General features: G+C 41.8%; 1 protein-coding gene across 1 annotated transcript in view; it reads left to right on the top strand.

Moving 5' to 3' along the window:
• Positions 1-26280, top strand: part of slc49a4 (solute carrier family 49 member 4) — a 61851-nt gene extending 35571 nt beyond the window's left edge. The window contains exons 6-9 of the mRNA XM_073473278.1: positions 2085-2152; positions 10082-10209; positions 15230-15412; positions 24461-26280. Of these exons, the coding sequence (XP_073329379.1) occupies positions 2085-2152; positions 10082-10209; positions 15230-15412; positions 24461-24576 (495 nt within the window). The 3' untranslated portion in view covers positions 24577-26280. The remainder of the gene's footprint in view (positions 1-2084; positions 2153-10081; positions 10210-15229; positions 15413-24460) is intronic.
• Positions 26281-26622: the final 342 nt, after the last annotated feature.

The raw sequence follows: 26622 nt of genomic DNA, 5'->3' as shown, positions 1-26622 counted from the left end.
TCCCTCATCCAGAGTCCTGCAACGGGTCGGGTACCCACGGGTCAACGTACTTTGACACAGTACGAATTGCCCTTAATCACTTCTTATAAGCCATTTTATTCCAATAATCAAAGTCCTTATCTTCAGCATGGATCAACCCCCCAGGACTGTATACTATCATCTATCACAACCCTTTTGACTCTTGTCCTGGTCTTGACTCCTCCTGAATACAAACACAGTGGAAAGTATGCTGCCAAACTATTGTAACTGCAGGAAGGACTGACTGACTGCACAATCCACGGTTCACAATTGCAACAAGGATGCCATTGCGATCACTGAGATGTGCTTCTGTCAAAGAAAACTGCCTATTTCTGTTGTGTTAATTTCTTTATCAGGTCAAGTGGCAACTGCTGTGTCATCCCTACACCTTTATGTTTCTTTCTCCATCCTTTTCTCTTTCTGTCACCAAGTTTCTTTGCTTTCTCTAAAGAGAAAGAAAATCAAAGCCTTTCTGTTTTCTTGTCATGAAAACAATATTTTTTAATAATTATCCTAAACTTTGGGTATCAACAAAATGCCACTAGCTGTGATTAGATACTAGACAGCATTCCTACAGTGGTGGAAAGTACATTTACTCAAGTACTGTTTCAAGTATTTACATTTTATGCTTCTTTATACTTCTCTTCCACTACAATATGGGAGCTTATATTGGACATTTTACCCAAGCTAATATTGGACTCTTAACGATTTATTTGAGATTAGTTACCAGTTAATGCAAATAATTATAAAATGTATGTATATTGAACCTTTCATAAATAAGATGCAGCTTCATGAAAAAGAAAAAAAACAACTGACTATTGCATGACTATTAATACAAAATAAGAATTGATAGGAGAGAAAAAGAGAATTATATTATTGCTACCGACCAGTATATAAAGTAGTTAAAGAAAAAAATCATAAACAAGGACGGAGTAATAAAAAATCTTTGATTTTTAAAAGATATTTTATATACAATGAATATAATCACTTTCACATACAAAAGTTTCAAGGAAATTAGAATAATCCTTCTTGGGAAAATAACCCAAAAAGTGTGTTTTTCAGCTTCGGAGTTATATTTAACAAGATCTGTGGCACTCATTTCATTCAGGACCAAATAACTTCTAGATGTGACAGAACCACATAAAAACGACACAGAACCAACATTTGGTTGCGAGAAAGTGAAAACCAGTGGAGATATGAATTTTTTGAAAATGAGAGATTCTTCGTTCTGGTAAAAAAAATAAAAAAATAACTTCCTGTTATTAATTTGATTACTGTTACCATCCCCCAGTTTAGGGCTACCAGGCTACCAGGCTTTTTCCAAAGTGAGCCCCTCTGCTTCCTCTAAGATAGACGACACGCACGCTGCCGCCTGATTGGTTTAAATGTTGTCTCACGCTCTGCTGCTGCGTCTCTGTCTAGTTACAGGCATGATGGATGGTTCCTGGTTACTGTAGCATGTGTTAGGGCCGGACGCTGCAAGACTTGATGCGTGGATACAGTCTGTACAGGTGTTTGTGTGTGTGTGTGTGTGTGTGTGTGTGTGTATGTGTATGTATGTGTGTGTGTGTGTGTGTTCTCTATGATAGGTAGACGTCGCTGAAGGATGCAAGTCCCCTCTTGGATAGTGGAGAAATGTAGTGCCCTGTTAGCAATATTGGCGTGTGTGTGTGTGTGTGTGTGTGTGTGTGTGTGTGTGTGTGTGTGTGCTGCACTTCCCTCATACTGATTCTGCTGCAGTCCCGTGGCCATAACGTCCTTCCTCCTGACTTTAAAGCCGAGTGTATGCGTCGGCCTTCATCCGTGTAACTCAGACAGGACAACAATCTTACACTCACACATACACACACACAGCTGCTCTTGTAGCAATGCTGCCAGGCAATTTACCAGACACAGTGATTGACAGGCCTCCGTAGACTTCAGACACTTAGTACCTGCTCTCTGTCTATCTTTGTCCCCACAGTCATGGACTGCATTCTGAACACTGAATAACCTTCTCTTCTCTTCTCTTCTCTTCTCTTCTCTTCTCTTCTCTTCTCTTCTCTTCTCTTCTCTTCTCTCCCCAGGTGGATGCAGGATGGATTGGTTTCTGGTCGACTGTTGGTGGATGTGTGTTTGGAGTAGCGATGGCCAGGTAAGATACTTTATACTGAGCTGTTTTTATCGTGTGACTGTAACATTTCGTTATTATTTAATATGGCTTTGAGGTGAAAAGGTAATGTAAGATACTGTAGTCCACCTCCATCCTCTCATCTCCAAGAAACTCTCATTGACCAGAATTATCTGCATGCAGCCTTCCTATTCATGTTTTTTGTCACTTTCACATTGTGTGACTATTGAATATAGTTTGAAGTCTCTTCAAATGGGAACAGAAATGCAATGCTACCCTCCCCTTGTTCCAGAACTCTGAATTACCCCCAACACCTCAGATTTTCTCAACATTTTAAGTGAAAGCGAAATGGCAATTCAGTCTGATTATTACACTAATAAGACCCAGCTCGATGAAAACTCGATGGAGCTGCTGAGGCATCAAATTAGAAAATAAGCATAAACTGTAACCCCTCATTTACATCTGCAGACCTTATTTGCAGCTGAAACTGACATGTGAAGGAGATTGTCACTACCAGACAGGAAATGAGAAAATGAATGCACAAAATGCAGAATAGTTTCTGTACAATTTATTCAAAACACGCTTCAGCTGAACTGCTCACAACTCAAAGATTCATGCAACATGGATCACAAATCAGCAGATATTGCTCTCTTTAAATTACAACTTTTTTGGCTTGTGGCTACAGGCCATAAGAGTTGGGTAGCACTGATGGACATGAAGGTAAAGAAGATTAACTGACTTTTTTTGCATAGTAATAGGTATACTATGCAGGAATTGTTAGTTATTGTTTGGAAACACAACATTCAGAGTTGACCCTTCCTTCCCAGCTAAAAGTCACCAGAAGCAGCAGCCACCTGCTCCTGACTGCTTGCAGCACTGAATATAAGATAAGATAGAACTTTATGAATCCTGAAAGACATTCGAAACAAATACGAAAATATAGAAAAAAGTGGAAAAAACAACTATATGATGAAGAGCAACTCTGGCAGGCTACCGCCCAGGATGGCACCAGAAGTGAAATGAGAGGAGTAACAGTAACAAACGCAAATGTACGATTTTACAAAACTACTCTGAGCACTGAGTCTCCAAGGATCAGCTTACTAGGCTGGTTTGGGCCCGCTGCAGAAACCAGCATGGCTTGTTTATTAGATAGAAAATGATTCAAAACTTAAAGTCAGCACTGCAGATCTCTGGAGTTATTTTTTTAACACATAAACTTATTTACATTGGCAGAAAGTAGGACTTTGATTCGATTACAATTCACCTGCCAACTATTTCAATGCACAACGATTCTTAATGCATCCTGATGCATCTCAATGTGCATAATTTATTACGAGCGCTGATATAAACCTAAATTCCCTTTTTAATGTAGGAATCACTTTCAAAATTAGGCTCAACTTTTCAATCCCAGTTTCTGTATGATAGATTACAAAAACAAAACATTAAACCTTCTGCAGTGCATTACACGGGTGCTGTTGTTTACAAAAATATGGCAGCTCTAAGACAAGGTACAAACATCACAAACTTGACTCTGCTGCACATCCCACTGTCGGAGTAGGACAGAAAAGTTGGCCGCACCTCCTAAGTTCATGGCTGACTGGCTGGGCTCACTTCAGTTTGCAGACTTTCGCTTGTACTTGAAACAAGCTTTGTCTGCTTGGTATTTCTCCTCACTGTATTTGAGTTCTTTGTGTCCACCGTTTTTGTAGCTTTCTCTTGGATACTTGCTCTTATGGTCTGGCACCTGGTGGCTAATAGCTCATGAATACATAGAGTCCTTTTTTTTAACACCCCTGCAACTTAAATATAAATGGGACCATTTGTTACAGCCATCTGTTTCAGGATTAAATTAACTTGTAGCTTAACATAACTCAAAAGACAGTTGTGAACAAAGGGTACTTTAATTCATAAAGCATGGAAATCAATTCATGCTCAGTTTAATAGCCTTGGTGCCTCTGCTACCTGACAAACAAGATTAAAAACCAGCACCTTTGAATGTTCCTCACAGTGGAATAGCTCTGGTCACTGTGTATTTGCATGATGCACTTCAGTGTGTCCGGCCTGACTGTTAATGATTAATAATAACAAACAAAGTTCTTATAAAGAACGTATGAGGTTTTAATTGAGGTAAAGGGGTGTCTCACTCACCTCATTTCATCTCCTTTCTTTTAATATACGATCTGAAGCCAGCAGCGCTGTGATAGAGTGAGGGAAATAGATGCTAATAAAACATCCACTTTACCTCCACTGATGGATAGGGAGCTGCACCACGAAGACAAAGTGTGGAGTCTGCAAAAGCCCAGGATTCACTCCTGCTCTGACCCATACATGTTTATCGCAAGCCGAGGCCCAATCAGCACTTCCAGGCAGGCCCACTGTTTTCTTAAAGCCGTAATCAGGGAAATGAGCCCATAACTCCCACTGTTAATCAATGAAGCTGTTTGCAGCACAGATGAAAGTGTATGTAAACAGAGCTGTTGAATTATTGGTGTTGATTACACGGACTGTGAGTCAGCGGAGGGATTGATTCGTCTCTCTATGGTGCAACAGTTGATAGTTAAATGAAATTCAACTTTAACAATCAGCCGCAGGTCATTTGTGGAAACGTGGTTAGTAGGGATAGGTATGAACTTCTTTCAGTCTCTGACCATCACTGGGTAACAATATTGCATTCAATTTTTTAATTTAGACTGTAGGGCTCAAAATCAAAACCTGTAACAGTGTTTGTACGAAGTCTTAAAGCTGTGAAAATGCTTGATTGTTATTATTATGTTTTCAACGTCAGGTATATGTTTGAATTCCAATATACTCCTTGAAAGATGATTCATTTTCAACACCATCTGCTGTTTCAGTTTCACAATCACCAAGTAAACCAGACATCTTTGAAAAATTTGAAATGAAACAACCTTGTTGTCATATTTGTTTGTGTCCTTGCATTAAATAATCCTGATAGACACATGCAATCAAAGATAGCACCAACAGCTGGCAAGTGACAATGAAGGCTACACTGATTTCTGTGGATAAAAAGGAAATCTGCAAACTCTATTTTTCATGGTAAAAATTTATATTTGATTAAGGCTTCGATTGTTGAGACATTTTTGGTTTAGGTACCTTGAATATGGTTGAAAAGTGCTTGATTTTTACTCTCAAAATGCTGTACAAACCCTGATTTTACATGTTTTTGTAATGAAATATGTTGTATGTATGTAGTATGTTAAAAAACAACCAAACAGAATAAATAATAATGAAGTATTTTTGGTAATTTTGGTTTATAAAAGTGTTATACAAGTAAAAATAGGGCTCATGGTGATCAAGTATGTAGTGATTTGAATCCAGCTCATGTATGTTACCTGCTCACCAAACAAACAGTAATTCCAGTGCTGGTGCAGTGAGCTATCAGTCATATATCACTGTTTAGCAATGGAAAATCTGACCACATAAATAATTATGATACTTCAGCTGTGTTGATTACATTGAAAAATGAGTGACTGCATAAAAAGTTAAAGACATCAAGAAGTTGTGGTGTTAACTCTCAGCTGTGGAGAGCTGTTTAAAAGATCTGTTCTTCTGATGGATAGAAGGCCACGTTTTTAGATTCAGGTTGGACATGAGACTGAGTGAAAGTAAACACACTTCCAAACTTTACACACATCATTTCCTCATTAGAATCTCTGAGTTTTGAAGTCAGATCTATTTTGTTCCCCTTTGACCACACACCCACTGTATGTATTGTACATATTTGTTTAATGATGCTATGTGCCAAACTAGAATCAGTTTATTATTATTTGTGGCTGCTGCTACTAGGTGAATGAAAACAGGCAGCAGACGTTGTCATTTATTTTCATCAGTCATCGGACCGATGGCTTTTTATCTAACTTCTTCTCTTTGATTGGTGGCCTCCGTTGGGAGATGAGCCCCTGGATGCGATCCGACTGAGATCCTTTGATTAGAGGAATGTTTACAACAGCAGAAGAAATGTAACAGGATCTTCGCTTCTTCCTCTCTATTAGCCCTTAAAACTAAATGCTGCCCCTCTCTGCTGTTTTCCTTCCTTCTTCATCAACTTGCTGCAGTATGGCATCATTAGTTACAGTCCCAGGAAAGCTTGGTAATGAACTGAGCACAGACCAAACATTGTCCTACCCACTAGCAGCCCTTAAGATGTTAACGTCCCTCTCCCTCCAGCTAGCACAATACAGTGCCAATGCTGAGCACAGTTTGCCTCAGGGGCCAGAAAATGGCCCTCTGTAAAAGCATTTTGTGCTGCAGGTGCTGCAGTTTCACGTTCTAAGTGGCTTATACTCCTGCAAAGCTACATTTCTTGGGGGATTAACACTACCCTTTGCCAGAAAACACTGGCTGCTTACAAACATTTCATCGCCTAGTCTAATGGCAGGGAAATGCAGCATGTTCAGTTAGTATTGGATGCTCCAAGGTGAGGCAACCGTCATGGAAACATTTGACAAACAGTTTGGCAGCTGTCTAATTGTGTGGCTCAGACTGAAGCTGACTGGATGACAGCAGCACACTGTGCACTTTTTTTTTTTTTTTACAGATTGAGGAGGGTGGAAAGAATAACTAACAAGCGTCCCTCGTTATCTTTCCATTACAAGCCCCGGGAAAAGAGGGGGAGTGGGAGTGAATGAGGAGGAGGTGGCAGAAAACAGAACCAGGTTATTCCCCTCCAAATCACAAAGGTCTGACAGACAATACTCCAGGTTAATGAGATGAGATAGAGCAAACACAAATGAGTATCAGCCACAGCCTAATTTGTTTTGCCTGCGAATGGAGACAATCTGTGATTGCATGCTGATCATCATATTATCCTGTCTACGTCTGTTGGCTTATTTACTGCATGTCGCTCGCGAAAAACAGACAGGGTAGGCCCAATTGAAAATATCACACTGATTGTGATATTTCATCATTCCCTGCAGGCAGGCAGGCAGGCAGGCACGGGGAAAGCAGAAAATGGAATCCGATTCTACATGACTTAAATGATGCTATCTTTATGGCCAATAAATCCTGTTAGAGCAGTGGAAAAGATAGGCTTTTAATTCTGACTTTACCTCATGAGATGACATGACCCTCTTTACTCATTGAGTAGCGTAACAGAGCTTTGAATTACATTACCGGAGACGTGCACACCTTTTGAGTCAACTGGTTTCTTGTTCAGTATTATTGTGGTTTTTTTTTTCTTATTGTCAGCAAATCCTATAATAAACACCAAAACCAACAAAGTATTGTAAATGTGAAAATTTCACATCTCTTTGATCATAAAGCAGGTCTAGTTTATATAAATACTGTGAAATAATCACAACAGTCCAACGCTGAGAAATGCTCACAGCCTGTATTCAGAAACTGTGCCAGTAAATGAACAGGACTTCCCTGAGGATGTGATGTCACAACTATACAGTCACTGCCTTCAGCCACGCCTCCAGCACAGCCGGTAGAGCTGATGCAGAAACATGGTGGGCAGTATCCGCTCAGCTCTGAGAGAGCTGACCAAACAGAGAAGGCCTTAAAGAGACAGGCAGTAAATTGGAGCCTTCAGACAGAGGGTGAATAGACGTGTTGCAGCGTGTGTTTTGTAAACATTGATGCATTTAATATTTTTCTAGGAGACACCCAAAATAATAAAATCTGGGACCTTTTATAATTTCCAACATCCTGACCCTGTTTGTGGCGAGCCGATTTTACCAAGGACATAAATCTTTAACAAATGGCGACATGTGGTAGCATTTTTCCAAAAGGTGCAGTAACATCAGGATCGAGTAGTTGACAGACAAATGTCAATAACACAAATGGTGGGTAAGTTTTGTATTAATATGCATTTGGTGCTTTAATGAATATTTGCGGCATCAGGACTGTTCATGTGGGATTGACCCAGCATAGACGACTGTTGCCACATTCCTGGTAATTGCTTTTTACCCAGTGCAACAGTGTGGCTCACAGATATGTTTTTAATTGTTATTGGACAACAATGGAGGAATACGATGCTGTTTGTCAGGCTGTGACTACGCTAGGCTTTACTTGTTGACAGTTAAAGAAACACAAATTATCGCTGGCCGTACCCTTTAAAAATATAAGACTTCCGATGACAGGATATTTATAGTGGTATTTGTTGACTGTAAGCCATTGGTTTCTAAAACCCAATCTCTGCTCTGTTCCATTAATGTAATTCAAATTCTAAGTGCTGGATCGTAGGCAACTGGACTTGTTTCAGTTTCTTGAAGTAGGGCTAGGTGAGCCCAGGTGTGAATGGATGTTACCTGTCTGGGGAGAGAACTCAGTACAGCGTTGTAGGTGGGTGATAAGTAATGTCTTAGGCCACCTCCTCTGTTCTAAGATGGTCGTTCGAGTTTGACATAGATGGATTCTTTTACTCCCCTTCAAACCATCTGTCTTCTCTGGACAAGATGTTTACATTGTTGTCCTCAAAGGAATGATTTTTCTCCTTCAGATGTCTTGACCTGAGGAGTTGGCCCTCCTGTGTTGTGCCATTAGCTTATGGAGGGGTTGTGTTTTTTCTCGAAATTCAAATTGTATCACACCTGACTTATCTTGCCAGTCAGTGACCAAGCTCTTTATCATGTACCATCAGGGACCATCAGAGTTAGTATAGGAAATAAGCTACTTATGCTGTTTCTGCCCAGAGGATCAGATTGGAATTGATACGTAGGAGTTGCCTGTGATCCTCTCCGCAATGAGATGAGTGCTTGACTCAGGCCAAGGATTTCATCCCTCTCTGGCTCCAGGGGTGACTGAAGGGTTGTGGATGCAAGCCAGTCAGTGGCAGATGGGTGATGCAGATTTGAGGGGTGTAGCTGTGGGCAGGGAAACCAGACATCTCTGTAGCAGCAAAGGCTTGGCCCATGGACTAGACTGCCTTTTGCAATGCAGCCATCTCATTCTTGTAAACAAAAATCTGACGGCTTCAGATCAGTTTATCAGAAAAGACCAACAAATGTAATTTGTGTTATTCCATGTTTCCCATACCCCCTGATCTAAACTCTCACAGTGATCAGGAGTCCAGAGGAACTCTGCATGTATCTGATATCCTGTGAACACGGAGTGAATGTGTGTGTGAGGCTGTGAATGACAGCTCGTGAAACCCCAGGAGACATTGATGTCATGTATAAATGTCACTGCGGAACGTTCTTAGCTGAGAAGTTCTCATTATCCATCCAAAGGATGATTTCCCTCATCCCCTGGCCCTCAGCATGCCAACAGAACTTCACAACCTAGCTGAACTAATCAGCCATTTTCAACTCTTCGTTTTATTTTTGCATTAAGTTAATTGTCAAGTTCAGACCTTTTTTTCTCAAGCAACGTGTCTGTGAGCAACAAAACAAAAGTAATTAGTGTCTGTCTTTGCTACCAGCTTCTGTAGCTTCATCTAATCTTTCACAAGCATACATATGCACACCCAGAGGAGCAGAGAGGAGTTAATGAACTATGAGGGTTTAGAAAGGGCTACAAAGGGAAACCACAGAGCCCTAGAGAGTTTGGGAATGGCCCAATGACTTGTCTTCCACGCTATAATACAAAGCGCATCTCAAGTCTGCGTGCTTAGCTGCTGAGACAAATTGAATCAACCCTTGGAATGGTGTCTGCTTATGTAATGACAAGTACAAGTGATGCACTCAGAAACAAGTGGGAGAAGGAAATGATCTAGCCCTTCTCTGAAACAATGCATGTCTCCAGTAATAGATTATGACACAAGTCACAGAGGGAGAAGACATTTAGAAATTGCGTAGCTGCTCATTGTGTTTATGAAGGATGCGTCTTGTTTCTGAGGCATCTGTCTTTACTCCCTTCAGTAAACTTGTTTGCCCTTTGTCCTGGTGTATTCACTATCATGAATTTGTTGTGCTATGCCTCTTTGATTCTTTATTAATTGTTATTCCTCCTTTCTCAACCCACCAAACCCCCCCCACACCCACTCACCTCCAGGTTTGCAGACTCTATTCGGGGGATGCTGAAGCTGATCCTGGTGCTGATGCTGGCAGGAGCCTCACTGTCCTCTACCTGGTTCACACTAACCTGTCTGAGTAGAGTCACTCACCTCCCGGCCACAGCAGGTGGGTCCAAAGCAGCATCACTGTCAAGGTGACATTGTGTACATATATGCAGAGCAGCAGGGAGACTCTGATACAGACCAGAGCCAAAATTGATTCAATAGGCAGGTCAGGGCTCTTTTTCAGCTTTCAGCAACAGGACAGTCTGAAGTGTTCTATGGATTTGTAGAAGACCAGTCCACAGGCGTGTTTTCTGTTTGTTTTAGCTTGAATTAAATTTGGAAAGAAAAGCTGACGATCAAATCATTTTTATCTTCATCCAAGTTAGCTGGGTGCTGAACCGGAAGTTAGCCAGCTCAGTCAGCAGATGTCTCTAGTGCGCATGCGCTGTGGGCCACACCACACGGTAGATCTGGGTATTTTCATGCCCGGGAAGTCGAGCCTTTTTGGCTTCATGCACCGCTGAGCAGCTTTCATAGGTATAGGGCTCCGCCTCTAAAGCTGTATCCAGATTTTTAATGTTACGTCTTGGAGGTACAGCTAGCAGTCCTGTTAGCTTAGCTCACCCCTGAGGGCTGAGCTCAGAGTACCAGGGAAGTGTTGGTGTTTACATCACTAGCACAGGAGGACCAGGGAGAGCTGGCTTATAGGACTGCTAGCCACAGGGTTAATTTAACAAGCCAACAACAGCCATAGTTGGCAGTAGTTAGTGATTACTTTAGCAAGTAAAGCTAACTCCATAAATCACTGAAAACTGAGCTTTAAAGACATTGTTTGTGTCTTTTGAGTCTGTCACAAGTAGTCAAAAGGTCCACACCCTTAATGTGTGCAATGTGAATGTAAATGACCATGATTTACTCCCGGGTCAGTTAACCCTGCAGTAGTCAAGGGTATTAATTGTCGCCAGCTTGGCTGTGATGTGTGTGAACACCCGGGTGAACGCACTGATTTACTCTCTTTTTCAGGCGCAATGCTGTGACGTGTGTTGAAGTTAAGGCTGCTGGCTTCTTTATATCTTTCCATCCATCTCTGTCAAGCAGCATCGTTCAGTCCGTTAGATGTCTCACTCCTCAGCAACTTCTGTAATCAGCTCTGGAAACAGCGATGTATCTAATTTAGAATATTATTGATTCAGACTTTAAAAAAAAAATCAGAATGGCAGACTCGTCCACTGGCAATGTGAAAGGAGTTAATTGTCGATTATTAACCTGCATATACACGCCAATTTTGGTGTAAAAATTGTGTAACAGACATCAGCAGACACCTGTTGTCTACCTTGATGATCCTCTGTGAGGCACATACTGCAGCCAGCTGCACTCATCGCCTGTTTTGGAGCCATTTTGCCCTCAATCAGGTTCTCCACAAATGAAACACATGATCAGCTTGGTCTAGGTCATGTAAATATGTTATGATATAATATTATGTATTAAAGGTTGCATACATTGTTCACCCAGTCTGGATGTAAACACCCTCAAACACCCAGAAAGCTTAAAGTCAGTCAGAGTCACTGCTTCACGTCAAGAGCACAGGATACAGGGCCAAACAATTTTAAGAACCTCTCACTTTGTAAATACTTACTTTGGTACATATTCAGCAGAACCAATCCATTTGCAGACGTCAGTGATAAACCCATTAGGGACATTGAACTGGACTCGGCTGCCTTTTCTCAAGCCAAACCAATAAGCATACCAGCATGTCGTTCAAAGCCACTGATTCCAGCCATCATCATCCATCATCATTCCCCAGGCCCTGGCACTGCTCTCTCTATCTCACGTCCTCTCATCCCAGACACTGGCAGTCTGCAGCAGCCAGGCTGCAACCCTGTTCATCCACCTGGCATATCATACCAGAGGGCGGTGTGATACTGCAACACAAACTGCCAAAACACCTCATCGGCCCTCTGTGGGGCGGTCGGTGGTACACACAGAGTCATCTGCAGCGATCAATCTTTAAAAAATGAAAACTTTAAAATCATTGGCGTGGCAGTTTTCAGTGGGGTCTGTTAGACTAATTAACTTTACATTATTCAAAGCAGCAAGGCACAGAAAAAGTTATTACCAAATAACATGTTGGCCCAAATATAAGACACACCCTGTTTTGGATTACTGCTTCTTTTTTCTTTAATAAACACTTTGAATAAAACAAGGTACACAGATCCATCAGATGTACTATTTTATGGCTTTATTCATCACATTTAAAATAAAAATGCAATTTCTATAAAGATAAAGACATAGATAATGATGTAGGTTCAGCTGGTCCTTCCCATAAAGCACAATTACCATTTATGTTGCACGCCTAAGTGTTTTTCAATTATGGTGTGCAATAAAGTTTCGCCAATTCAGCAATTCTGATTATTCTGACTTCTTGATGGCAGCTAAACATGACAGCACTTGACTATCCATCCCAAAACTCGTGTAAGGTTTGCTGGACACTTTGGGTTGAGGACAAGAGATTATACATCACAGAGATTTAACGCACACCAAGGGCTTTAATGAGGTGCAGATCACTGACAGCACACTAGAAAGTGAAATAAGTGTTGCACACTCTGGCTCCATATGCAGTTTTCTTTTATATAAGAGATTATATGAAATCACCTTGAGCTTTAGGAAACTGTGATGTATATATTTCATTAATTTCTGACATCTTATAAACAATTAATCAAGGAAACAATCTGCAGATGAATCAATAAGGAAAATAATTGTTAGTTTCAGCCCTAAATGCATGAATATCTTGTCTTTGATTATAACAAGGCCTTTATTGATTTATCTAACGACTCTTAATGATTATTTTACGAATATTCTAAATATATTTCTTTATATATTCATTATATAACCATTGATTTACTCAAAACTAAATAAACATTTGTCTCATAAATTTTTCAATATTTTATCCAACTATTTGATCATCATTTTCTAAATTCCATGCCCACCTCACCTCCATTGGTCCACTGTGATGCCAATCAAACATATCTGCTCTCCTGCTAGTTTAACTGCCGTCTGTGTTTTTGTCCTGTGTGTGCTTGTTCATCTGTCTTGGAAAGTTTAACTGAGTGGGGGCGTGTCCCTTTGTCCTGCTCAGCCAGTCAGAGCCCTGAAGCCCCGCCCCGCCGTGATGTGATGGTGTTTGTATCAAACTGCACTGCGAGCTGAGCGGCTAGCTCCTCGCTCGTTTATTAAACATGTCAGCACTGCACTTTCCTGGTCCTCAGCAACACAACTGCCAAGTGCGAAGTTGCTTGGATCAACAGTTTTCCCCACCTTATTGGCCACTGTATTTTGTAGTTATGTGTCTGCACGGCCGCCATATTGGAGAGGTCACGATCCAAGATAAATGTTTTCTTTTAATGATGCACTTCCTTGAGTCCTTATTGAGATGCGTTAAGGACATAACTCAGAGATTGATTGCTTTATAGACCTTCTCAGGCCACCTTCCTCCACTGCTGTGCCCCTCACGTGTTTCTTTCCTTCAAGAAGTCTCCTTCTTCCTTCTGGGATATTGCTGCCAGATAGCCTAATTCAGTAACACGAGGGGGCAGAAGTGCAGTGGTTCAAGCGGTCTTAAGTATTTGATATCAGTGCTTCATTAGGGATGAATAAAGACGAGCAGGGGAGAAGGTCGCCTTTGATGGCTGCATGAGAGAGTGGCTCGTGGGTTCCCTGTCACAGGCAGCCGGGCAGGCAGACACGCGAGGGCCCTCAGAGGCGCTGTGATTAAAGGGACGTGCAGGCTAATGGGGAGCTCATTTGGACCAATCTGCTGTGATAAGGGAGATGGAGGGTCCCGTGATGCTCCAGAGGTGATGGCTTAATCTGGCCGCACATCCAATCTAATACACATTCACACATTTAGGTCCCAGCCAAAGCTGAGATCAGCAGCTGAGACCAGACCACGGACATGAACACACACGCGCGCGCGCACACACACACACAGTTGACCATCTAATGCTATATGTTGTAGCAATAAGCCTGTATTACACAAACCTCTGCGATAGACGTTCATTGTGTGAAATAGATTGAGCCAGTCAGCACATCATGATTTTAAATTGAAAATTTACCATCCAGAATTGTTCTTATTTTTTTCCCCAATATAACCAAGAGGCACTTGCACCCAAATGAAACCAGCAGCAGCCAGTGTGGACAAGAATGTAATATTCGTCATGCCTGAGAAGCAAATGAGACAAGCTGTTTACTTTGGGGACATTGCACATTTTGGCAAGAGTCATAAATTTGTTTTTAATATATTGTAGAATCCATGAAATGAGTTGCATCATAATGCTGTGAGTGCAAGTAAACAAAAAAGCAATTGAACAGAAAAGAGACTGAAATGCTGTCACCGTGCCATCGAAACTCCTTCCTAATGGAGTTCTATAAGTAGGACTGGTAGGACTGTCCACAGCCTGGAGTATCAATAACTAAGTACCAAAGGTACAAAGGTCTTGCTAATGATATTATTGCTCAATTTATAAAACCTGTTCAAAAAGTATGACAGTAAATTCAATTGGTATTATGATTATTGATGAGAAAAATATAATAAAACAAAAACCAAATAACTTTTTTAAAGTTTATTTATCTCCTAATTTCTTGTCAATCAAAGATATTCCCTCCTCATCCCTTTTGAACAGTAAAACACTGATGGACAGGCTACAACATCAACCTTTTCCATCTGTCTAACTGTTGAATATCTCAGTTGACAGCAGATCGAGGCTCTTAAACTGCAAATGAGTACAGATTTCAAATTATTTCTATAACCAGCCATGGAAATAAATCACATATTCAAACATAAAGTAAACACAGAGAAGTGATGATTTGAGTCATCTCAAGTCAGGTCACATGGAATGTTTGGTCAGATTGTTAACATTAAAACATGAATGTGATGTAAACAAAGAAGGTAGGCCAGAAACAAAACCTGACAAATGCAACATGTGACACTGCAGACAGGTGGAGGCTGGGTGGAGATGTTTTGGTCTCAAACTGACAGTAGTTTTTCCAGCCTGAAAGAGTGGCTTCTAATTGAAATGCTGCTTCAGGATTAGGCTTCTTCTTAAATCCGTCTTAGTCCTGCTTTTTATTTCCCCCTTTCACAGCCATCCTGTACACTTCCTGCATCCTGGTGGGAATTTTCATCAACAGCAGCGTGCCAATATTCTTCGAGCTACTCATCGAGACAGTGTACCCTGTCCCTGAAGGCATCACCTGTGGAGTGGTAACTTTCCTGGGGAACCTGGTCACTGGCTTGCTCCTCTTCTTCCTCACCTTTTACTGCACAGGTAAGACAAAACTACTGTATGTATACAAAAGAGGTACATATGTGTTGAAATACCTGTTGTACAAAATATTAGAGGTGTAAATCACAAGTTAAATCACGATAGATGTTATATTGATTCTTTGGACAACCATATATTTGCTGAAGTCACAATTCAAGGACTTTTCCTCCTCTTCTTAACAAATTGTATACATTATTTCAACTTTCTCTTATTCACTGATGGTTTAAGTCACTTTATCTCCCAAAACAACACCACAGTTAAATTTAAGCCCATCATTGTTGAAACAGAGCAGCTAATATCACCATAGTGACGGCAACAAGTGAGTGGACAGCCAACTCAGATGCCCAAACAGGTTCATCAAGTTTCCTAAGTGTTTTGTCACTGAATGTGGCATGAGCTTGTCTGCTGACCCATCTTTTCTCCCAAATCCAAAATATCTCCACACTGCTCTTTTATTTCAAAGAGAGTTAATATCCTCATCGTCTTTTTTTTGGCTGTCTGCCCTTAATGCTACCTCACACGGTGACACAGACCCGCCATGGGAAATTCTAAATGAAGGCACATCTTAAAGATGGTCATCAGTGGTTTCACTGTGCACTGAGTATAGTGTTTTGTTGTTCATTGATTCAGTATATTGATCCGCATGTATTTATCCATACATTTGAACTGTTTCCACTAGTGTTTATTTCGTGTCAATAGGTCATGGTAACGCCAATTAAATATTTAAAAAGATAATTTTATCCCTTAAAGTTTTTACTCCAGAAGTTTTCTGCGCTCCTGCAGGTTTCTCCCTCTTCCCAAAAGCCACAGGCTCCATTGTTTTCAGAAATCCATTTCAAGCCCTGCAAATGCTGCTGATGAAAGGCGGACAGTGGGAAAATTAGGTTACGATGCGACTGACACATTCAGCACAAAGAAAGGAAAACTTTCTATTGCAGTGAAGCTTCTGATTTATCTTTGTGTCGGCTGCCTGGCAGAGTTTGATATAATAATTTAGCTCCACAGGAGAGAGGACGCCTCCTCTTCGGCCTCTCTGCTGCGTTCTCTCTGTAAGAGGAAAAAGCAACATCCAAAGTAAACCTACCTCAGTCATCCATGTGAGCACCTGCGTGTTGGTGCTGTGTTGTGTACATGCATGTGAGTTGGTGTGTACTCGGGATCGTGCTTTGGTTCATGGGTCTGGCCTCACTGTGAGGTTTGTCCACCTGTGTTTGGTTTCATTAACCTTCCCTGTAAGTTTGGCTACATCACAGCACCAATCAGCTGGAGTGATGGCTCCATCCCTGACACAAACTCCTTCTACCCTGTTTGTTAGAGTAAATAAGAGATATGTTTTCAGACCTTCATAAATATTCATGGGCTTCATCCTCCTCCTCTGCCAAGTCCCTCTGATTGCTACGAGGCTGCTGACAGCTGCTGCCTGACAACTGTATCCTGATCCTGCCTTCTAGGTTGTCTTGCCGGTGCAGGTGGATGTGATTCTGTTTGACCTGAACAGCCGGGGCCTCTGAGCCCAGTGGCCCCAAACATTTCTCTGACACATACCCACATACTCGGACAACATATGGGAAGATTTTCTTTTGATCGTTTCCTGACAACCTGTCTTGTAAAGAAGAAAAAGTAACCAACACACAGGCATTTTGTACTTAGCTGGCCTCACTGTTGATCATAACAACTGTTTGTATGTCGGCAGAGAGGTATTTCCTTTCATTCAGTGGCAGAATGTACAAGCTTATTGACCGTTGGCTGTAGTTTTTGTGTTTAAGTGCAGCTTTTTGGCCAAGATACAGGAGAACTGAGGAAACGCAACAGGCAGCCTTTGATTATAGGCCAGGGCCTATAGACTCAAGGCAGACTGCTATCCTGACATGCAATATGGTTTGTTAGATGGAACCATCTGGAATGGTGCTGCTAAACACTTTGTAGAAAAGGGCAAGCACGGTAAAAAAATACTTTGCAGGTGGTTGGACGAACTATGTATCTATCAGCGTCTATCACAGGTTAATTTCAACCAATTAGATCAACCAGGTGGTTAATCAAACTCTTATCAGTTAAATATCTCTCCAGTTCTGATAGAACTGATACTATAGCAGCTATGCTAACCTCTTGAGGAGCTGCCGTTGTTGTTTTCAATTGCTGCACTAAAAAAAATATGACGCTTGATTTAAGAAAAATGATGAAATAAGTTGAATGAGTAATTATAGACAAAAACTCTGCTGCTCACAGAGACCTGGCTCAGAGTTTTTCATTCGGACAACTGCAGGTTTGGAGGTGGAGTTTGAAGAGTAGAGAATGAAGCTGGAGGGATGTCGAATGGACGGCAACAAAAATTAAGCTGTTTGAAAATTGTGATCTGGATGCCAAGTAATGTATTTTGAATTGTCTGAAGCGGTAACAGGTCAGCATGGTGATAAATCATAGATGAGACAGCAACGTACCAGGTGTGGACAGACAGAGCTGTGGGTAGAAAGAGCAACTGCAGGCCATCACACAAAAACACAAAAACACACGGACACACTTCACACAAGAGTCAGACTCATGAAAAATACATGATGTAGCCTCTGCTCCACTCTCGTCTCCACTGTGCTGAATGATTGACTGCTTGGTGGAAAGGTGTGTGTATGTGTTCATGTGTAGCTGTGCACTTTGTGTGTTGCTGCTCCTCCGTGGATGTGACCGTATGTGCTTGTTATTGAGTGCAGATGCCGACACGTGTGTGTGTATTCTTGTGTGTGTGTGTGGGGGGGTTGAAAGCGTCTGATGTGCTCAGATGGATCCTGACAACTTGCCTACGACAGCCGCAGAGAAGATCAAGCTGAGATGATGGAGGCTTTTGCTGCTCTTTTCTTCACTTCCCACCCTGAAGTCGTGTGATGGAGTGTGATGCATCGATGCGTTCTTGTCAGGAAGTTCTCACTGCTGCAGGCGTGCAGGCGTTGTAATGTGACCTTGCAGAGTGCTAGATTGCCATCGATCATGTAGTTGCACAATGTGTGTAGGTACCAGGTTGTTGAAGACTGTAAGGTGTTCAGTGTCAGCGTTTGGTTTTCATAAAAGTGAAATGTATTTAAGGATAAATCAGACGTTAATCTGTTTTTTCTTAAAGTCAGCAAATCCTGTGAAAAGACCAAAACCAACAATGTGTCTGTCTCTCGACACTTTCTTACTTCCCCATCCTATCTTTGGATGTCAGTTTCAAGCACATTCATGCCTACTGAGGATGAAAACTTTGAAAAATGGATAACAATCCTCCAGATTCATTTTTTTAAAAGACTCAGCAGTTTTCAACAGCTGGGCACTTAAGTTTTTAATCGGCATAGCTTACTAATGAGTTTTTAATAGTTTCTGGACAACAATGGAGCACAGTAACAGAGGAATAAGATGTATCAGACTCTAAAGATAAGTTCAACCAGAAATGAAAGTTCTGTTATTATCTCCTCCCCCCATGCTGATGGAAACTCGGGTGAAGTTTTGAATTCCACAAAACATTTCTGGAGCTTCACATCAAAACAGTTTGAACTTGAACGCACCACATAAACTTAAAATCTTAATGCTCACAGCCAGATTTCTAGAATTCTAGTAGAAATTTCTAGAATTCTAGTAGAAACCATTAAAAAATGAACAATGATTATCAACAGACAATGCAAAAATAACTGTTGAAGTTGTGATGTCTATCTACAGTATTGTGTTGCCGGGATATCTGCTGAAGTTAGCATGCTAACTAGTTAGCAAAGCAAAGCTCCTGTGAAAGCGGTGTAAACACCATCACTCCCCTGGTGCTCCGAGCTTCCAGTGACAGTTCGCAGCAGTTAGCGGTAACCCTGGTGATATGCATCCTCCTGTTTGTTTTGAGTATGAATTTGACGGGTGGCCAGTTCGTACATATTGCACCTTTAACCAAGAATCTCTGAAACTATTAAACGTGAATATTTCAGAGGGGGTCAGAGCGTCCCTCGTACAATTTACAGCATTAGTTCTCTCAGTATCCAATAAACATTGGTATTGTAACTGAAGTCATCCTTACTGACAGAATTGAATGGATTCAGGAAGTCAGTGGCTGTATACCAGCTCTAATTTAAACATTGTTTGACCGTCCACTGTGATGGGACTCACATTTTCAGATTTGTACCCACCTCTTCTCTGCACCAGCTCTTCTGTTAAACACTGATTTCAGCTGTGTTCTGTTCCCCTGAAGAGGAAAAACGCCTGCACAGATTAATTTTATTATTATGTAAATTCCCCTCAGAAGTATTGTAGTCGATCGTCTCATTACTCTAATTTCCTCTCTGTAGTCCAATAATGGATGTGGTAAATAATATGCAGACTTCCAAACTGATAAATTCTGCATGAGCCTCGTCTTTTCAAACTCCGTTTTGCCCCCTCACATTGAAAATTGGCAGCCATGGCCTTTAAAGATTTCCATCTATTTCCAGTTTACAGTTCATTTTAGGGTTTTCCTTTCGGCTGCCCGCTGCCTCGTTATGCATTCTGAATTATGGCTCCGTTCCCTGCAGGCGGAGAGGCGTTTATGAATTTACCTCCTTGTCCATTTTAATATCCATGAGAGGCCGGTCTTGGTTCAGTGAGCCCCACCTGGCCTCTTGACTTTGTTGTCGTGTTATAAAAATCCTCAGAGTCTCTGAACCATGTGCCTCAGAAACATGAATGAAGCCCGGGGCCCATATATCGGCTGTTGTTGCTCTCTTTCGATCTCATCTACTGTGTGTTTGTGTCATTTAGCACAGTGCACCGGGCGGAATACAAAGCAGCAGAGAGTTATTGTGGAGCAAAGAGCCTCAAAGGTTTTGTGGTGGAAGAAGAAGAGGAGGTGGAGGAAGATGAGGAGGGAGGGGAGGGGTGGCGTTGGGTTTCCGTTCAGCTGTGAGCTGTTAGAGTCTCCTGCATGGAGGGAAGCAGGGATTATTCAGCACAGAGAAATAATTGCCACAGTTCTTTAGTCCCAAGAAGATTTTTTTCCTCTTTCTGCTAAACTTTGCATCCTCATCTGAAGTGAAAGTGCCTTTTCTGCCGAACTTTTTCAACCCTCCGTAAAGACTGTGGAGGTGTTTTATAAAACAAACAGCATCTCTTTGTAGAGTTCAGTCAACCCTGAGAGAATAAAAGCCTGTTTCATTCGCTGTTTGTGTCATTTTGAAATCATGAGTGAAGCAACACTGACAGAGTAAATGAACAGCGGCGCATGAACTCAGATCACACACTATCAAACACAGACACACACACACACACACACACACACACACAGGCAGACTTGACAGTCCTTAGGCCTGTTCAACGATCTGTAGATCTAAAGTAAATATTTCCACCTGCATCATAATGAAGAGCTGGTCATCAAGTAGTGACTGATGATCTTGTGCATCTATGTATGTTGAGGAGTGACCTCACGCTCCTCAAACACACACCGCAGCCATAAAGGAGAACTGAGCCTCGTTCATTTTAACGCTGCATTGACCTCAATTAAGACTGATTAAGGCCATAAGACTCCTGTCGGCTCACGTCTCTGTCTTCATCTGTAGCACCGATGTGCTGACGATGGCAGCTACAGTAATAGACTGTTAATGTGATGAACTATCCATGTTCACGCTGATGAACTCTGAATATGAGCGTACTGTCGCAGTGAAAATTGTTAGTTTGCTTAAATAAAGGGAAAAGAAGAACGAAAAAGAGACTGAAGGAAATTCAGTAAGAAAATCCTAGTCTATGAGCCATTTGGATCTAATTGCTGAAGAAAATATTCACCAACATCACCGTCTCCCTCTTCAACAATTTAATTATTAGCCATTTAACTCAACTCACTAATGCAAAGTGCTTCAACAATCATTACAAAAGACCAATCATTAAATTAATTAAAACAAATATAAACACAAGGACGAGACAAATGAAAACAATTAATCAACCTTTTTTTACAAAGTGAAAGAAAACTATTTAAATGATGATTTTTATTAGTCTCAGCTTCTCAACTGCTAGAAGACCAGTAGTCACCTTTGTGCTCAACCTGGAGTTTACAACACAACTCGAGTCACATGCACCAGTCACCATTAAAATCTAACTATCAACTTAAAAGCAAACCAGCAAACTGACGAGCTCAGTGACTTCTTTCTTCCTGCCTTCCTTTTATCTTGTTAGCTCTAATCTTCTGCCTTCATCCTCTCTGCTCCTCCTCCTCCTCCTCCTTCTCTTCAGCTCTCCCTCATTCAGACAAACTTTAACTGTTTCCTCCAAACTTTGCTCCAGACTTGTCCTCAGAGATCAAAGGAGAGCAATTGAGCTGCTCGTCCATTTTCACCACATCACCTGATTGAATTATACAATTACCGGGTTCCCATTAGCATTCCATCAACGCTGCAGGCGGAAACACACATACGCACACACACACACGCACACACACACACGCACACACACACACACACAGGCTGTGCATCACTATCTTTAAATGGACGAGTGTTTGTCGGGCGTACATGTGAGGAAGCGAGACAGCGTTGGACGGAGAAGACGGCAGGTCAGATAAACACAACTCCATTAACCCGCCTCCACGCCGGGTCTCCTCCTGTCCGGCTCACACGCTCCTGATTAATGAGGCTGCTTTGGGAGTCTCGACACCTCGCTGCAAGCAGCCTCACCCAATCCCTCATCTCCCCCTCTGCTCTCAAGCCTCTTCTCCATCTTCCTTTTGCCTCCATGTATCCTTTGCTTCCACCCTCTTAGCCCACTCTCTTCTTCTCTTCATGGAAGCACACACAGGTTAGAGCCTTACAGCCAAAACTCATGATTTACCAGAGAAAAGGCAGCGTGGTGCAGTCTCTTCAAGCATTGATCAGGTCCTCTCTTGACCGGAGGAGCAGGATGACGTTGTTATGAAACGCTGGCTGATTGGAATCGAAGTGCCCGGTGTGAGTAGAGAGACATTGTGCTGGCAGGGCCCCCAGGGCTCCACTGCGTGTTATGACCTGATTTCTCTATATTTGGTCTGGCTTGTTATCAGGGCGCGAGCAGCTGTCTGCTGCCACCACATCCTAAGTCCTGGCTGAGAAGTTGGCCCTCGCTGCGCTGCACAGACTCTGCTAAACATCTCTGTCCAGAGAAACCCCCCCCAACATGTCTGTGCTGCGATGGCCGACTTCACAGTGAAGGGCTGCTTGATGCATTTGAAAGGAGTTTATTGATTCTGGTTTTGTCCGGACTTGACAAGGTGTGACTGCGTGTTCATGCAGGCTGCATGGTGAAAGCCTGAGCAGGAAGAAGAGCTTATTTGTCTGCGTAGTGATGAGTTAAGATGCCGACGGTTCAGCACAGTTGCAAGTTTCCATCTGCCCTCCAGATTCAGCATTATTGCAAACAGCCAGAGCTCCTCTCCTGTGGTTAATGGAGCCTGAACAGAGCAGAGAAAATAGAGCACCTCATTCTGCACCATGTTTAGGTTCAAGTGTAGGTCAATGATAATGGGGAACACTGCCAATATCACTGAATTATTCACAATCGTTACCAAAGACAGCTCCCCTTATTCCTGTATGTCAGGCATTCCTGATTCATTGATTATCCATTCATTCTATATGATACTCATAACTTATTCAGTGTCACTTCATACTAACTCTCATTAGTTTTATGCTCTCTCTATATATATACAGATGACTCATGTTTTATTATGAAGGAACACTCAACCCCCCCACCTGAATAATTTATTCTGTTTACACACAGGAGCTCAATGTTCTGTACACATGTGTTATCTTTATATTTAATACTCACCTCTGCACTACTGTAATTAGTTGTGCAGTTAATGGACAACAGTAAGCACACCCCTGAACACCCATAATGGTTGAACCTTGCTGGAGGTATATGCTCCCATTCAGCCACAGCAGCATTGGGTGATGAGGTTGTTCATCCCAGTGGTTTTGGATGAGATTGAGGTCAGAGCTCTGTGGGGGACATTCAAAACCCTTTTCACCAAATTAGCTCTGGTTCTTGATAGTGTTGTCACGATACTGGAATTTCTGACTTTGAAAAATATCAAAATTCGAGACCATGTTCAATTCCACAGGGAAAATACGGACATAAAATCTTAGATACATATTAGAAGGCTTGTGTTGTGTGTGTTAAGCACTACAGCATTCATGGTTTACTTCAGACCACAGTCGGAGGAGACGGGCCTGTGTGGATGCTGCAGCGCCGTTAAAAAGAAGAGAGAGTGGAAAATGATTATTGGAACATTTTCAACAGTAGCTCTTGAACAGGTTCCAGCCAGGAATCTGAGAACCTGGGTGCTATCACGTTTCCATCAGTTTTGAGTGGAACTACTGTAATCAGGGATGTGTGCTATCAGCGACCTGCAGAATATGACACGCCCACTTCAGTTCGCACCTCAGGCCAACGAAAACCTGCTATGATTTTATTCCAGCTGGGAACCAACTTTTAGGGTTCTTAACCAATGTATTGTTGGTTGAAATGCTCAGAGCGGAAGTGAAAGTGAATCAGAACCAGTTCCATGTTGGTAGAAATGGTTCTTCCATACCAAACTGGAAAGCCATGTGCTTATGGACCTGGTTTCATGGGGGCACTGTCAGGTCTTAGGTTTTAGGTATCATTATATGGTGATATGACATAAGTGTTGACTTCTCCTGGTTTTAAAGGCTCATTACAGTGAAGTGACGTCATTTTCTGAACGTACCAGACTGTTCTACTTTACCCACTTAGTCATTATATCCACATTACTGATGATTATTGATCAGAAATCTTGTTGTGTTCATATTTTGTGAAAATACCAACAGTCATCACTACAATATTGTTGCAGTATCGTTATCGAGGTATTCAGTCATAAATATTGTGATAATTGAAGTGTTTTAGAGGAGATCTCTAAATATCGAGATCATATTGTGTATTGTGATACAGCCTAAAAATATGGCAACATTTTCAGGCTGTATCACTCAGCTCTACTGCTGTCTGATAATTGTAAAACCCGAGACCAAAAGTACATCGCTGACTGTTTATTACAGTCGTAACTCAAACATGTCTCTGTTTCTGTCTGTCCCCTCCATCCAGAGCTGTCCTGGTTGAACTGGTGTCTCACCGGCTCCTGTCTCTTCAGCCTCGTCCTCATCCTCTTCTTCAGGGAGTCGTACGACCGCCTCTACCTGGACGTCTTCGTCTCCGTGTGACACCTCCGAGGACAAAACGTGACCACTTGAGGATAAAGGACTGAATAATCATTCTTGCACAACCACGAGGAGAAAAGGGAGCTGAAGGAGAAGTGGAGACCCACTCTCTTTTAAGATGTAAATGTATATATATATTTGTAACCATGGTGATGGAAGGCTGTTGTATGGCTGACAGGAAAAAGGAAGTGACTCTCAACCAATGTTTACTCTTAAATGATGGACTTGATGCCATACGACTGTTGAACACATCGTCAGCTGTTTTTATGTCATTCTCTGTCTGTATGTTAACAAACGGTTTAAATTGTCTGAACCAGACTTGGTACGACGGACTGTTAGTAGTTACCGTTTACAGATTATGTAATATTTAAAGTTGTTCTCAGTGTCGCCCCCCTGTGACTTGAAGCTGACTCAAAGCCTACGAGTTGGATGCAGCGCTGACTCCAGATCACCATAACAAAGAAGTAAAGAGTGATAAGCGGGCAGCTCCATCAGCCAATCAGCAGGCCTGGCTGTGCTGAGTCGAGCTAAACGAGTGACCTCCTGGTGTTTTAGTGCTGCTCCGAACTGCCAGGTATGACTCGCTGGAGAGGCTTAACTGGCCGACACTGTAAAGTGACCTGTGATACAGCCCGTCATCGAGAGGCAGGTACTTAGATTATGTTTATCGCCCTCTCATGATGGATTTTATGCAAAAATGATCTCGCAAATTTATGAGACGTGGGCCAGGATTGGATAAACCTGCGCTTTGAACTGTTCCTGTGGAAGACGCTGAGTCATCTGAACCGTGACACCTTCACATTTCAGAGGTTATTCAGTCTATTTATGGTTAATCGTGTCAGTTTCTGGGATATTTGCTTTTTAATCTAACTCAATAATGTTGCTTTGCTTTTTGTTTTTTTATGCTTTCCTCAGCAGCCTGCCAGTATTTATTGGACATGTGTCAACACTAACACAGTTAACACCTAGTTTCATTGAAACAGGATGTTTTTGTGACAGTTTCACCGCAGCTGAGGCACTCTGAGGGACATTATTTTATCACACAGGCAGGATTTTGTTGTGATTGCCAAGCTGCTCCTCCTCCAAAGCACCAGCAGGTGTCTCTGCGCCAAATGAGAGTCAACTGGCAACAAAACCTGAAGGGAAACAGAAAAAGAAGTTGCCATTTTCTTGGATTCTTTGACTGATAAAACTGGAGCTGTGACAAAAAACAGTTCCAGATCTGGAGGGACGTAACCACAAAGAGACACACTAAGACAAATGAAAAACATCTCTGACTGAAAGACTTTTCCTTCTCTTTAACTCGTCCATGACTTCTCTGTGTCTTCGTCCTGCACAGCAGCTATTTGAAGCGTTTTAATGTGTTCCTCTGGGGTTCAAGGAGGCTCTGTTAAGTGTTTCCTGGTGCTTGTTTTTTTATTTTTTACTCTCCTTGTACAGAAAAGGTTGTCTTTTACCTTTTGACGTGTTGCCTTAATTGCCCAGTGCAGTGTGTTCAGCCTCCCTCTCCTCCACACTGTGACTACTTTATCTGTACATTCTGTTGAAGGTCATGTTCTTGGGCTCCACGGCACTCTGTGCTTTCCTGGGCTTCAACTGTGACTGTTGAATACATTTCCAGCACCTTAGTAATGGAGTAAACATTTTAAGAATAACACTGCTGTTGTTAATGAGTTAAAGACGGTTATTAAAATTGTTTGACATCAACTTGTGGTTGTCTGTGCATTCCAGGGTTCATCTGAGATGTTTTTAACTTGCCTTTTTTTCCTGTTCTTTCACACCTGCTTGAATATAGAGCCAACACAGTCGAAAGTGTTTAATTGTACAAATACTTACAGACCGAAATGTAGTCAACTATTTTGCTTGCTGAGCTCCTCACTCAACACTCAGCCTTTTGTGTGTCTGGCTCCATTTTTTGCTCTCTATAGAAGCTGCAGTCAGTGAACATTTCTGTTGTGTCTCGCCTTAAGACAGATTCCTTTCAGAGTGACTGTTGAACAAATGGTAGAGTCTAGAAGGTTTTTGCTCTGTTATTATGTAATTAATGAT

The sequence above is a fragment of the Pagrus major genome, chromosome 9 (genome assembly GCF_040436345.1).
Source record: "Pagrus major chromosome 9, Pma_NU_1.0".
NCBI lineage: Eukaryota > Metazoa > Chordata > Actinopteri > Spariformes > Sparidae > Pagrus > Pagrus major.
Note: the sequence above shows the minus strand (reverse complement) of the source record. Positions and strands in the feature narration are given on the sequence as shown.